The sequence below is a fragment of the Ornithodoros turicata genome, chromosome 10 (genome assembly GCF_037126465.1).
Source record: "Ornithodoros turicata isolate Travis chromosome 10, ASM3712646v1, whole genome shotgun sequence".
NCBI classification, from domain to species: domain Eukaryota; kingdom Metazoa; phylum Arthropoda; class Arachnida; order Ixodida; family Argasidae; genus Ornithodoros; species Ornithodoros turicata.
The window spans coordinates 19,034,905-19,048,581 of NC_088210.1; the positions used below are offsets into that span (position 1 = coordinate 19,034,905).

General features: G+C 50.0%; 2 protein-coding genes across 4 annotated transcripts; one reads left to right on the forward strand and one right to left on the reverse strand.

Annotated features, from left to right (window-relative positions):
* Window positions 1-274: 274 nt before the first annotated feature.
* Window positions 275-5,627, reverse strand: LOC135370253 (xaa-Arg dipeptidase-like). Its single transcript, XM_064603958.1, has 8 exons — window positions 5,517-5,627; window positions 5,195-5,349; window positions 4,975-5,105; window positions 3,961-4,134; window positions 3,749-3,893; window positions 2,726-2,965; window positions 2,391-2,649; window positions 275-465 (listed from the first exon to the last, which is right to left on the reverse strand). The coding sequence occupies exons 1-8, from the start codon at window positions 5,570-5,572 to the stop codon at window positions 405-407; spliced, it is 1,221 nt and encodes a 406-aa protein (XP_064460028.1). The 5' UTR covers window positions 5,573-5,627; the 3' UTR covers window positions 275-404.
* Window positions 5,628-8,541: 2,914 nt separating this feature from the next.
* Window positions 8,542-13,424, forward strand: LOC135370254 (acetylcholinesterase-like). Of its 3 annotated transcripts, none has more exons than XM_064603960.1 (6): window positions 8,542-8,741; window positions 8,843-9,630; window positions 11,442-11,882; window positions 11,940-12,045; window positions 12,239-13,139; window positions 13,193-13,424. In XM_064603960.1, the coding sequence occupies exons 2-6, from the start codon at window positions 8,848-8,850 to the stop codon at window positions 13,362-13,364; spliced, it is 2,403 nt and encodes an 800-aa protein (XP_064460030.1). In that variant the 5' UTR covers window positions 8,542-8,741; window positions 8,843-8,847; the 3' UTR covers window positions 13,365-13,424. The 3 variants fall into 3 exon arrangements, with proteins under 3 accessions (XP_064460030.1, XP_064460031.1, XP_064460029.1); XM_064603961.1 differs by having other exon boundaries at window positions 8,848-9,630; XM_064603959.1 differs by having other exon boundaries at window positions 8,542-9,630.
* Window positions 13,425-13,677: the final 253 nt, after the last annotated feature.

A 13,677-nucleotide genomic window follows, 5' to 3' on the forward strand; every position in this document is an offset into this window, starting at 1 on the left:
TTATGTACGGAGCTACAAAGGAAATGACGGACAGATCAGGATAATAAATTCAATTTCCTGTTTTATCACGCTATCAGGATAACAAAAACAGCAAACCGAGGCAATGAATCTGTCCTCCGCTCACCTATGTTTCTTCGTTATTACATAGTAGGGGAACTGTGGCAGTTGCTGCTACTAATGCCATTTTTTTCTCTCGTCCTTAGCGTCATCATCATCCACAGCTTAACACAGGCTACAGACACTGTTGCCCTGGTACAGACCTTAGATGGCAGCATACATTGCGTACATTTTAGTACATAAATCCACGTTTTAATTTACATATATTAGAATAATAGTCCACAAATATAATGGTAGTTGTAGCAGCTGGTCCTCCTCGGAGCTCATCCAACGCCCAAGTGCTTGCTTCACAACATGGGACTCGAAGTCTGCGACGCCAGGCTCTGACCACGCTTGTTTTGGAACTCGCTGCCAACACATTACGTACAAAAACAATAAGGACCCCCTCCTGGTAAATGACAAAGCTATTAACATATACATTATCATCAGAGGATGTCGACGTGTACAGTGGACAACACTGACTGGTGTATTCACAGAGGGTGCACGTTGACGAAGCACGGCAGCTAAGAAACACAACTGCCACTCGTACAAAATTTACATGCAATGACAATGTTACAGCCTTCATAAGGTGCAGTGTTCAACCTCAGTGCATGCCGGTAACAAATCACCTACGGGATGTGGTGCCACAGTAACACCTCTGGTACAGCTCCCGTGAGTCTTAATAACAACACTGGGAAAAAATTCGGTCTCTTTCCGAGCGCGGTAACAGCCACCCTGGGGGCACTGGGGGAATGTTAAGTGAGCAAAATCCTTGTGTTAAACTAACAGAATAATGTTGTTTAGTTACAATTTCCTCCATTTCCTCATGGCCCCAAGAGCTTCTGTAATGGCGCTCGGAAAATGAGACCGTATTTTCTCCAGTGTTATTATTAAGGTTGACGTGAGCTGAACATCCTCCTTTAATCATTGAAGCTGTCGTGAACAGTCACCCATCGATTTACGAACTGTTAAAGTTCCTGAAAAATTGTTCACAAATCAATGGATTTTGTAGACCGAGTTTGACTGCTCCTGACTTTGAAGCAGTATGATGTTTACTCGCATAATTCACGCGCCCCAACTTGGACGTCCAAGTACTGGAACTTTTTCTGGTATTCCAAGTAGAATGACTTCAGCAGCGTGGCTGGCACCGTAGCGTTGAGCGAGCTCCCGTTTTCCCCGCGTAATAGCCCTCTACCCGAGAAACGTCATCGTGACGTTGGCAGACAGACTGAAACCGAAACAAATTAGAAGGGGAGGGCTGGGTTCCGCCAATGGGCACTTGTTCGCTGCTTCCTATTGCAAGAAAAGTAGGACCCCTTTCAGGGACCATCGTAATCCCCTCAAGACCGTGGCTTCCGAGCGTGACCTTGTTCGCCGCTGGCTTCGACCGTAGTTCGACTTCACCAAATTGGTGGCGCTGTCGAAACTATGACGTCATTTGTTTTACAAACAGGGAGAGGTCTATTGGCGCACACGATATGTAACTGTGTTTTTGGTTAGGAGGTTCGTCAATTATGTGAGCAAATACGGCTTTGTAGCGCCAACCACCGTGTAGGGCTGTCCGTAGCCATAGTCCGTAGTTATAGGGTCACGTGACAGTGACACAACCTCGTGGTCGTTGCAATTGCATACAAATACCAAATACTTCGATGAAGCTGCCGCATGTAAACGATTTCTGTACAACTTCCAAAATTTTTGTTCTCAGTTCCCCTATGGAAGTTCCCCTATGAGCGAGTTCATCTAAAACGACCAGTGAAACATGTTTGCTCTGCCGCGGAGCAAAGAAAGCCGCTCCAGATCGACCGCATAAGCTTTCTCAGCACAGAAAGAAAGAGCGCTCCGTCGTGAAGCGAGTTTATCTAAAACGAAGAGTGAAGCACGACGGATCAAAGAAAAAAGAGCGTTCCAGATCGGCCATCCGAACTCGGCGTAAGCAAAGCAAGATAGAGCGCTCCGTCGTGGAGCGAGTCGATGTGAAAAGACCAAATGGATCCGCTCCGGATCGACCGGTGAAACGTGCGTTCTGCCCCGTGCAAAAAATAAAAAATAAATAAAAAATAGCCGCTCCAGATCTAGGTGTAGACCACCATTCTATCTGTCACAGCCTGTGCAGACTTTGGGTTAGGTATATCAAATGGCAGTCGTGCTCGGTCAGTAGCAGGCACAGAGAAGGGCCAAGGCGCCGAACTCACATTCATTGGATTTAAATAGAAATACTCCCATACAATTTGCGTAAACGACAGCACATTTTCATCCTGAAAGAGTGGTCATATCCAATTGAGCGGAAGCCTTACCTACGAACTTCTTCCAAAAATTCGGAATCCACGCAAATGTCCAAGAGCGTGAGAGCTAGGGCTTGGGCACAGGAGAGAGTACGGTAGTATGCGCCATCTGTGGACAGCACAGTGTCGGCTACAGAGGACCCCGCGACCTCGCCTCTACCGTGCACGCTGTAGAATATTTGGATACTGGGGATTTCTTGTGACACATTGCCCATGTCTGTAGATCCAGCGATGACGTACTCCCTGCTTAGATCCTTAGTGAAGAGCTCTTCTTCAATGAAAACGTAGTTTGAAGTGAACGTCAGTTTGACAGAATACTGACAAGGGGGAGACGAGCACTCACTTACCAGGGCGCTCTGTGTAAGCCAGGAAGCGCCTACAGAGGGCGTGGTTGTTCCACATGTCGTAGTAGGGAATGGACGTGTCCGTTTCCACCGAACAGCCAAGCGAAGAAGCAGCCATGTGAACGCAGTGGACTATGCGCTCGCATAATAAGGGCATGTGTCTTCCTTTGTGGGCTCTGTAGAGCACCCGCATTGCCATTTCTTCCGGAATCACTCCCGGTGTGCCGCATTTGTTTATGATGGCTGCGTAAAAGTGCCAACGGAATAAAAGGGTCGTAACCTTTACTCACTGACTCATATCAGAAATTTCCCCTGAAATATCCCTAGATTGTACATGGGAATGTCTCAATGTACAAAGTAACCCTGCCTGTATTTCACCATAGGGCTGGCAGAGTACATATCTCGCATGTCGCTTGATGGGGGGCATCGCACCATATTCGAACTGGTTTACGCTGAATTTCGTCCCTGGGGGGGTGGCAGGCTCTACACGGATGGGGAGGGAGGGGGGTTGACGTCACAACATGCAGGAGGATACTTCAGTGTACTTTTGTGCTCCTGGAAAAAATATGGCGTAATCTCAAAATGTTAGGGGGAGTGTCTGGGTTCGAGTCTAGGGTTCTCGGAAGCTATCGGTATCCACTTGATTATCTGTAAATGCTACAGGGGCGTAGGACTCCTTGTGGCGCTGTGCTAGCTCACCGCCGCCTAGAAACAAAGCCTGACCGCTTAGACGACGTGAGGCAACAATGAAGGGCCTTATGGCAATTGATGTTCTGAGGCTGGAACACACAGAAAGGACAAATACATACAAAGCCTCAAGTGCCTAAGACATTAATGATGAAAGAAAGTCCACCAATCGCAACCGTGCTTTTGTCGACTATGGAAACAAGCTTTGAAATCGTCTGTGATTGGCTCACTTCCGCAAACCAGAATGTCTACCCGGATATGCAGATGTAAGCCCGCGCACACCTCTACTTTTGCTGCACGTGCAGAGATGCGGCGAATTTCGCCACCACCGAAACTTACCGCTCAGCTTCCAAGCAGGATCGAAGTGCGAACGCAGTAGCGACAAATTGTTGTAGATGGCAACCACGGCGTCCATTGTACTTGCAGACATGTCGTAGTAGAGGTCCGTATCACAACGCCTTCGTCCTAGCACGGTTACATCGACCTGCGATGCATTCCGTGAGAATATGTAATTAGAGGAAGGTTCTGTGTGTCGACCACATTGGACACACAGTCGCGCTACATAGAGTGGTTGCGAAGAGGGCGCCTTCTCTGGTGGGGTGGATCATGGCCAAGACGTCGATGTCAACGAAGGCGCCCGTTGTCAGAAGCTTCACTTTCGCTCCTCCATGTCCGTCTTCGGCACACCCAATGACGGCTACTCTTCCAGCGATCTCCTTGTTCTCCTGAAAGTACGCAGTACGCTCGTTAACTGGGGTGGGGTGGGTACTATAAAAGCTAGCCAACTGATCTGTCTGCGTCGAACCGGGACTCGCTTTCACTGAGCAGATTCCTCAGCGGTGCCCTCAGCAGCTTCGGTAGTGCGTCTGGCACGCGCTTCAGTCATCAACGGTGCTCCTGCTTTGAGCACTGCCAAGGCTATTGAGGACGGTATTGGGGAGTTTCGTCAATGCTCGTGTGAGTGGACGCATGTAGGGAGCGGAGAGGTTGGGCACTACCTCTAGGAGTCACAACAGGTATATATACGCTGTGGTGTGTATACGCACTGTGAATCTCTTTTCATTTTCTCGTTCAATCCAGATGTTGTCCTTTTAATGCGTCAGCATTATTGTCCTCGCCATGAAAGAATCGCGGCGTGGTCTGTCTGTAGGCACGATGCGGAGGGTTTGCGCGGTGAGTGAAGAGGGAAGGAGTGGGCGCGTCGGCAGTTCAGCTGTGGTGGTCGACAGGTTCAGACGTGTTGCGTGGGCGCGCCATGGATTATGAAAGCTGTGCGAAGGAGCGACGGCGAAAAGAGGCTTAGGGTACGAGACGGCGCCGCCAAGCTGAATCGGAGTAAGCCAGAAAGGCTCGTTCGGTATTCTTTTTTTTTCTTTTTTAGCGTTCATGAGGTGTGACACGTCGTGATCGACCTTCTGCAGAAACGTGGTTGTGATTAACTGTAGACAACTTTTGTCCACGGAGAAAGAACTTCCCCCCGTGCTTCTATTTCATGAGGCGGAGCATGGAGCAGCTCATCTGAAATTTGCAACCATTTCTTGGGAGACACGAGGATGGCAACTTACCACCATTGCGTCCTTGACAGCCAACGCCGTTCCTAGACCACCAACAGCAATGAGGTCGTAGCAGTACTGGTGTCTTGTGGATGCCTCCGAGTCGTATTCACAAATTACTGCAACGACTGGTCCTTCATCTCCTGGGAAGGTGTGTTCGCAATGGTACTTTGTTAGAGAGCCGGGAATGTGCTGTAAAGAAGTGGCTGTCTTATGGTAGAGACAACCTTACCGTTGGATGAAGCGTATTCAGCACGGAACGCGGCTGGTTCAGCGTGACTCCACTGCACATGGAAACCTTCGTTTTCGAGAATTTCGCAAAGAAAGCGATGCGGCGATGCTGGTAGCTGGAATCGGCTTTGTTCACGCAGGGATTTGCTAACGGTTCTGCAAAACAAGAAGGGCCTTTGCTTCCGAGGACGAGCACGTACCACCGTATCGAGTGCTCTTTTTTATTTTGTACGTGCGGACTAAACAGGCGTGAATGCGGTATTTGGGACAAGAGTGGATCCCTGATCAACTCTGCACGTTTACGCTTTCGTCTGGTGTCCTACCTCAGTATTGTATCGCGTCCGGAGAACGACCTCGCCACCAATTCTCGGATAGACATGTCGAATGTGAGGACAGTTGAGCATCTGCTAGGGTTCTCACCTTCTTCTTCTCCTCTTCCTAAAACAGCCTAGCCTTAGTCAGCCTCTCTTCTTCGTCTTCCTTCTTCTGCTGCTCCGTGGAGAATGGCCATTAGCAAGAAGGGAGATTGGCCAGGGCTGTGGAATTGAAATTGAGTATGTAGATTATGAAAAACTGGACGGAGAATGTAACGGAGGTGGCGAACGAGGGCTACTGAAAAGGGTTGAGAAACCACACGGAAAGAACTTGCAAGAACTCTGGCAAGGTCTGTACGCCTCACTCCACGCACGTCGTCCGCGAGGTCCCACATCCTATTATTTTTTTACGCTACCGAGTTTTAAAAATCTCCCATTCGCAAGTCCCCCACCAAGCGCTGCCGAGCAGCTCCATGAAATAGGCGGGAAGTGACGCTTTGACCGGTTGCTCTATGGCTCTACGTCATAGCGCTTCCGTTCGTTTGCGTTCCGAGCACATCGCCGTACCGCGTCCCAGCGTTGGCTGCGTCCCTGTTTACAGACGTCGTGATGAGGATGGGGAACTACGCACTTTCGTTGTGCCCTGCGGTACTACGTCATACCGAGATCGGGTGAGGGGGAGGCGAGCCAAGAGTGAAAGGATCTCCTCGTATTTAAAGTGCCATAACTCCGTGACGTGGGAGCGCAGCGTGCAGAGGTTTCGACGCATATGTTTGGTATCCATAAATCTACGTTTCAACCATCGGATTTCGTTTAATACTCGGGATTGGATAACACTCAATGGATGATGGAGCAGGGATGATGGTGGGTGGACTGGGGATGATGCAGGGAGGGCGTAAAAGTGGCGCGAGTGGGAAAGAAAATACGAAAGACCCGCTGTCACAGGTCTATCCCAACTGGAAGTGCGAGAGACTCCAAATGAAAGGAGGGCTGACTGGGACATGTATGGTGGGCTAGAATGGGACACGGGCCTTCTTCCTCCCCTTTCTTCTTCCTCCTCGTCCATTGACCTTGATCCGCAAAGGGAGATTGGCCATGGCTCGTGCTATACAAAACCACTAGGGTTCTAAGTACATATAGAACAAAACACACACTTGTGCTCTTTGGACAAAGCTAAAAACGGAGTTCTTGATGTATCAAATATAGAACGCCAGCGGCAACGGAGCTACTCCGCCTCCTATTATGTGTCGCTCCGAAAGAGAATAAATATACTGCCGGTAACGACGCAGTAGCTCTCATCCGGGTTAGAGCCGTGTATATGCAGGTCCGACGAAGGCGGCGCGATGGACAAGAGCGATGGACAAGACACGTAAACAACACAACACGAAGGCTCAAGCTTTGAGCCTTCGTGTTGTGTTGTTTACGTGTCTTGCCCATCGCTCAGGCTTGTCTATCGTGGAGTTTATCCACCAGCTAGCCTGCATCCACGCTACTCTATAGAGCTAGGCATCTAGCGCGTGTTAGGTAGACTTCATGCAGGAGGTGCAGCAGCTCGGATGCCACTTAGAGCCACTTAAAAGCGAAATGTTCATATCGGAGGCGCGTAAAAGTACTGGAGAGGGCACGAAAGCGCCCAGGCGCAAGCTATTCCTCCCGTCGCACTTGCCTTGATTTGCTCCCCCACCTTCCTTGATCTTCTTCACATGAGTACTCAGTTGCGTTTTTTTTTTTTCGTGTGCGTTCATTTTATGGGCTCGAGCAACTCGAGAGTCGAAAGAGTCGACCCTTGGTGGTCCAAAGTTCCGCGCCGGAGCTCTCGTGACGTTATGTCCGTCTCCGCTCCTGCTCCTCCCATCCATTGACTCCCCACTCGATACGAGTAGCTACAGTCGACGCAGGAAGACTTTCATAGGTCTCCTGGATGTGAGATATGCTTCTGCGACGCTGTCAGACTGTTCATTCCCCACTACACCAAAATTGGCTGCAACCCATGTGGAGAACCAGCCTGTGTCGTGCTTCTTTCTCGTGCTGGTAAGCCATTGTAAGGCCCGGTTTCATGAACGCCGGTTAGCACCTGAACCGAGGTCAACGGTCCCTTAACTTGAATTTGACGCTTAACTGTGCTTCACAAAAGGCAGTTATTATTACTGAAACATTCATCACGTCACCAACTAGCGTATGCAAAAAAGAATTGAGCGTTAACTTCAAGTTTTAGCAACGCTTGATCTCGGTGCAAACTTAACCAGCGTTGGTGAAACCGGGCCTAAGTAAAGTATTAGTAAGTATTTGTAGTGTGGGAATCCTACTGCCATCACCAGGCACGCGAAACCCATCCGGGGGAAGGCCCTCCGTTCTGCCTCCGAGGAACGACACTCCAAGCAAACATAGGAAATCCAGAGACGTTATTACATCCCGGTCAGATCCAGAGCCAATAATGCCGCGCACAGCAGCGCTATCGCCACTAGCCCAGGAGCGCCCTGTCTCCCAGTCGCGTCTTCCAGCCGAGTCCCCCAGACGACTATCGCGAGCGTCCCCAGTCCCCAGTTGATCCTCCCCACCCTGGAGAGCAAACCCTTTATGAACGTCAACAACAGCATCGAAGATAACGCGAACGCATTTCTGGCTATCGTCCCCACAGTAAGGGAAGTATTTGTGTGGCGACATGCCGCACGTGGGTAGGGCAGCGGGTAATTTCGGCCACCTGGGGGTTCTTTTGACGTGCCCCGGTAGACGCAGCTGGAAGCAATGTTTACCTCCCCCACATCGCTGCCGTCATCGGCCGGTATCGAACCCACAATCTTGAACTCAGCAAGCCAGAACGTTACCGACTGAGCATCCGAGCCGGTGCCTGCCTCGTAGGCCTGCGTTCTCAATACCTCGCAATGTGCACACTCAATGTCTCAAGCTAGCTTCAAAGCATTTGCGGTGCTAGGTAAGTTTACTGAGAACTACTACTTCTTCCACCTCAGAGCAATGGCTGTTAGCCACTCGGAACTTCTTCTTCTTCATCCTCGGGGAAATCGGAACTTATCAGGCTTTAGTTCGACGACGATGATGACCTTCTTTTGCACGCTGCACGGGACAGCATCAGTAAGGTACATGACGAGGTTGGAATCACACCAGAAGAAGCCTCACGAGCTTAGCTGAACAGGCTGTTGTGTGGGCCTTGATGTCCGTTCGGGGTGCGCTGAATACTTTCTCAACGCAAGATTGTCACTGTTGATCTGCCTTCATGTAAGTTAGCACTTTTCAAAGGCTACAGTAACGGAGATATAGTAAAAGCTATATACCAGGTTGAAGCCCACAGAGTCGCATTTAATTCCGTCGTCATCCAGTATAGATGGATCGCAATAAATCGAAGAAAGAAAGGAAGAACCGGGGAAGAGGCACCGAGGATACGACCGCTTCGTCAGGAACCGAACCATCGACGACAAGGCCGTCCGAGTTGCGTTCCCCCACGGAGTCTGTTAGATTCCCCAAACGTTCAAGGCGTCCGACTGTCACGGCATCGCCGGAGGCACTAAGTACACCCCGCATTCGAGTCGATTCCACGGCGGGTGATCTGGATCCGGATCGGCAGGCCTCCGTAACCATTACGACACCAGAACAACAAGTGCAGGACATCGCCCCGGTGCACAAAAGACTTGTGTCTTCGCGCGATCTACAACGTACGGTTTCGACGGAGACTTGCTTGGACGTGCAGGAGCGGGAACAAGATCGCGGAAAGCCACCGCAGGGCAACGAAGCAGTTCTACCGAGGAAAACCATGTTCGAAGATACCGGTGAACGACCACGGAATGCTTCTAGAACGCGGGACGGCAGTCAAGGTTCATTACAAGCCAAAGAGAAGAACGATGAAGGTATCTCCTCATTGAAGTACGCTCCGCAATGGGCAGTTCAGAAGGGCCAACCGAATTCGGGAAAGGAGGCCCAAGCAACTGAGGGTGGCACAACAGCTGGCGAAAATTCAGGGCAGCTTAATGAAGACTACGGAGCGCCGTCAGCGATCGTAACGCTCCCTACCGAAGACACACGGCCACTGCAGTTGCTACGTGGTGCTACAGAATTCGGGAACCAAAGCGGGATACCGGGCCCGTCGCAAGACTGGGAAGGCAAGAGAAAGGTGAGCTACTTTGAGACCTGTTATTCAGGAATACATATACTGGGTGTTTCAGTTAAATCCCCGGGCTAAATAATTCGCGAACGGGTGCACCAATCCACGAGCTTTCTTTTTTACAAGTATCTGTCCGATACCACCTACAAGCTGCACACCGTGTGGATTAGTGGGAGGCGCTCATTATTAGGATAAAAATGCAAATGAGTTAAGTAAAAAAGCGCAACTTCTAAAGCAGGGCGCTGTCGGCATTAAAATGGGTACTACCCCTTTTGGGACCTTCAGTGGACACCTTTTAGAGAAAAATCTGCCACCGAAGCGGGTCATTTGTTGCAGTAATTAATTGGTTTCGGTTTACGTATTTTTGTCGGGGCTTGTCGCTGCGAAGCACAAAAGGACGCTCTTTCACTCCCTTATCCATCAATGAATTACGTCCTTACACCAATGAATTACACCAATGAAATACGCCCTTTTGCGCTTCGCCGCGACCAGCCGCGAAAAAAATACGTAAACCGAAACCAATTAATTACTGCAACAAATGACCCGCTTCGGTGGCAGATTTTTCTGTAAAAGGTGCCCACTGAAGGTCCCAAAAGGGGTAGTACCTATTTTAATGCCGACAGCGCCCTGCTTTAGAAGTTACGTTTTTTTACGAAACTAATTTTAATTTTTATTTAAATAATGAGCGGCTCCAATTCGTTCACACGGTGTGCAGCTTGTAGGTGGTATCGGACAGATACTTGTAAAAAAGAAAGCTCGTGGATTGGTGCACCCGTTCGCGAATTATTTAGCCCGGGGATTTAACTGAAACACCCTGTATAAGGAAACAAATAATAAACGGGACTGTGAGTGGAAGCCTTCGGAAGCGCGATGCGTGATTTGCCGCGTATTTCTGATGGAAGCTGAAATCACGTGAACGCATGACGTGGATCTGTGCTTGAGCGACGCTCAGTAACCCAAGCATAGATGCCTTATGTCGTTTTAAGTTCTGTGCTATGTCATCCATATCAGAAACAGGCTACCCAAAAACCGCGTGGTAGGCGGCTCACGTAGTTCCTGTATGGCTCAATGCGGTCCCCGGATATGAACGACAAAATTAAGACACGTTCCCGGTACCAATTATCTTGTTGCGAGTGACGCCCTTTCAAATTGCGTTTTTTTAAGAAAACATCGACGGCTTCGTTCGGAAAAATGTCAGTGGGTTTGTAGCCTGCGGTAACATAGCGCGGTATCGTCCGGGAGCTCAGGGGAGCTCCGGGAGCGTTCACTGAACGTAAGGTCAATGGTGGTTAGAATCAGACTCTAAGAGTGGGAGCGTATTTGGTCACCGGCACGCGAATCTCGGTACGATATACAGACAGGGACCGACAGTAGCACAGACCAACTGGTGTAGGGTCCGAGTAGAATCCTGAGCAGAGATCGTAAGGTCCTGGCCCTGCATACTGTAAATTCCGCGCGTCTATAGTCTGCTAATGTTTATACTTCAAGTGGTGGAGCAATCAATGCTGCATGAGTTCTCTACCACGTGAGGTAAACATGAGCAGGAACTTTCGGCTGTCTTACAAACCGCATGAGTCATGTCTTCGGTATTGTAAAATCGTCGCAAGCGGTGCATCCACTGTTCCAACTTACGAATGAAAAATTGGGAAATATTGACATTCAGTCTCCCAGACGAAGCCGTAGGTACACAGAACTAGGGCAGAGCACTTGCACATGGGTTAAAGCGAATTGCGCAAATTAAATGAAGGAAGCATGTTCACTCAAAGGTTTGCATCACGGCACTGAGACTTTCCCTTACCGATGCTGTTGCTCTTTTGCAGGTAACCCTGCTTGTAATCGCTCCGCTCATAGGCATTGGCATAACTGTGCTTTTCATAATGGCGTCGAAACATTTCTTCTACTCCAACGAACATATCGAAGTGCACGTTCCGGATTATGGGACTGTCCGAGGAGTAGCCTTCACCGTAGAAGAAAGATCAGTGTTTGCGTTTTCTGGAGTTAGCTTCGCAGACTCCACAGCAGGAGAGCACAGGTTTAGAGCGCCCGTTCCAACTGGACGTTTCACCAAGGTCATTGACGCTACGGTACGGAAACCAGGCTGTTCCCAGATACCCCCAGTCCTCTTCAGTCTCCGAAGTGACCTTCAGGGCAAGTCTTCTGAGGACTGTCTGCATCTGAATATCTGGACGCCGTGCACGTCTGTATCAAAGAAAGGCTGCAGGAAAACTGTCGTAGTATTTCTCTTCGGCATCGAATTTCAGGTACTACTACAGAACCGATGGGGCTGTGTTCCACAAATGACATTATGTTGACTGTAGATTGGAGACAACAACCGATACGACGGCCGCTATTTCTCTGCGCTCGGCGACGTGGTCTTGGTGGTTCCAAATTTTCGAATGGGGGCCTTCGGATTTCTCAATTTTGGTACGTTCCATTAAAATCATTATACCTGCTTCGGATTATCTACGCCCTGCTATTTTCTGTTCGGCCAGCCCTTGTAGCGCTCTGGTCTCGTCAGGATCCTTCCCGCCCCAGTCTGTGTCCCAGCCTCAGGGCCTTTCCATCACTAGGTCAATGGCAGACTAATCTACTCCATCCCGTTGTTATATTCCCACAGATGCTCCGACATTTCCAGGAAACCTTCCGCTCCGCGACCAGCAACTCGCCATACAGTGGATCCTCAACCATATCGAACAGTTCGGCGGCGATAGGAACAACGTCGTGCTCATGGGAAGTGCCGCCGGAGCCTGGTCTGTAGGCGCCCATTTTCTCAGCAGCAACCCATACTGGAGGAAGCACTTCTCCCGAATAATACTTCAGAGCGAGTCACCTTTCCGAAGGTACTTCGACCACAACGCCACCATGATCGCAGACCGGCTCGGCTGTCCGGTAACGCCAACAACGGATCTAATCCAGTGCCTGCAGAATGTTCCAGCACAAAACCTCGTGGATCTCGGCCGTTCTTTCAAACTTTATTTCGGACCATCTTACGGCACCGTTCCTCTGCTGGAACCCCCTTGGATACTGGCGAGAACGACCGACATCAACAAAAAGGACGTCCTCATCGGCAGCACGTCCAGCGAAGCTTGCGTACTCCTAGCCACCATATCAGTGGAAGTTGGTCAGGGCACAGAATCTGTCAGGAACGCCGTCAACATGATCTTCGACGCGTACAAGATCGACAGGGCGGACGAAGGTGGCAAGCTGCTGAGCCGTTACGGTAGGGACGGCACAAACATGTCGTGGGTCTACGACATGGTGGCGGACATGATATACGACTGCCCCGTCTTGAGCTTCGCCCAGTATCTTGCCTCACGTGGCAACCACGTACGGACGTATGTCTTTGACCACAAGGCGACCTTCTCCACCTTCAACACATGCATCGGGGCACCAAGGTTTCAGGAACTCGACTTCGTTTTTGGGACCCCGATACACAACGCCTCCCTGGACGGGACCGCGGCGGAAGTGATCCTCAGCCGGAAGATGATCGAAATGTGGGCGGGCTTTGCCAAGACAGGGTAAGAGACAGGGTCCTGATTGGAAAGTAGCGAATTTAAGTTCTTTTTTGCAGGAGTCTCCCTAACATCCGGCAGGATCCCTGGCCGTATTTCACTGTTGCCGAGCAGCAGCATGTCCGAATAACCACAGGGCCGCTCGAGATCATTTCGGATTATAAGAAGCACACCTGCAAAACCATGAGCGATGTCATGGAAGAGCTGAATTCGTGGCAAACACACCAATGAATCGGATCCAATAAAGGCGCATCATAATGTACGGGCGCACTAGAAATCTCCCCTTCTCCATCTCTGTCTGTGCCTAAACTCATTTCGGGTACAACCGTAATCCTAAAGTATGATAACATACAGATCTTCAATCTTCATGCTTTTCTGCACGCTGCCTTTCCTTTCGCTCAGCGGCGTCACTAGTGGCGTCACCTGTGGGGGAAGGGATGCAGTCCACACCAGTGCCGTCGTTCCCACCCGTTCTCAAACAATGTGAAGAGCACTGGTTTCTAGGCCTAGCACGTTGCCCATAGAGACAGCTACAAAAACTTAC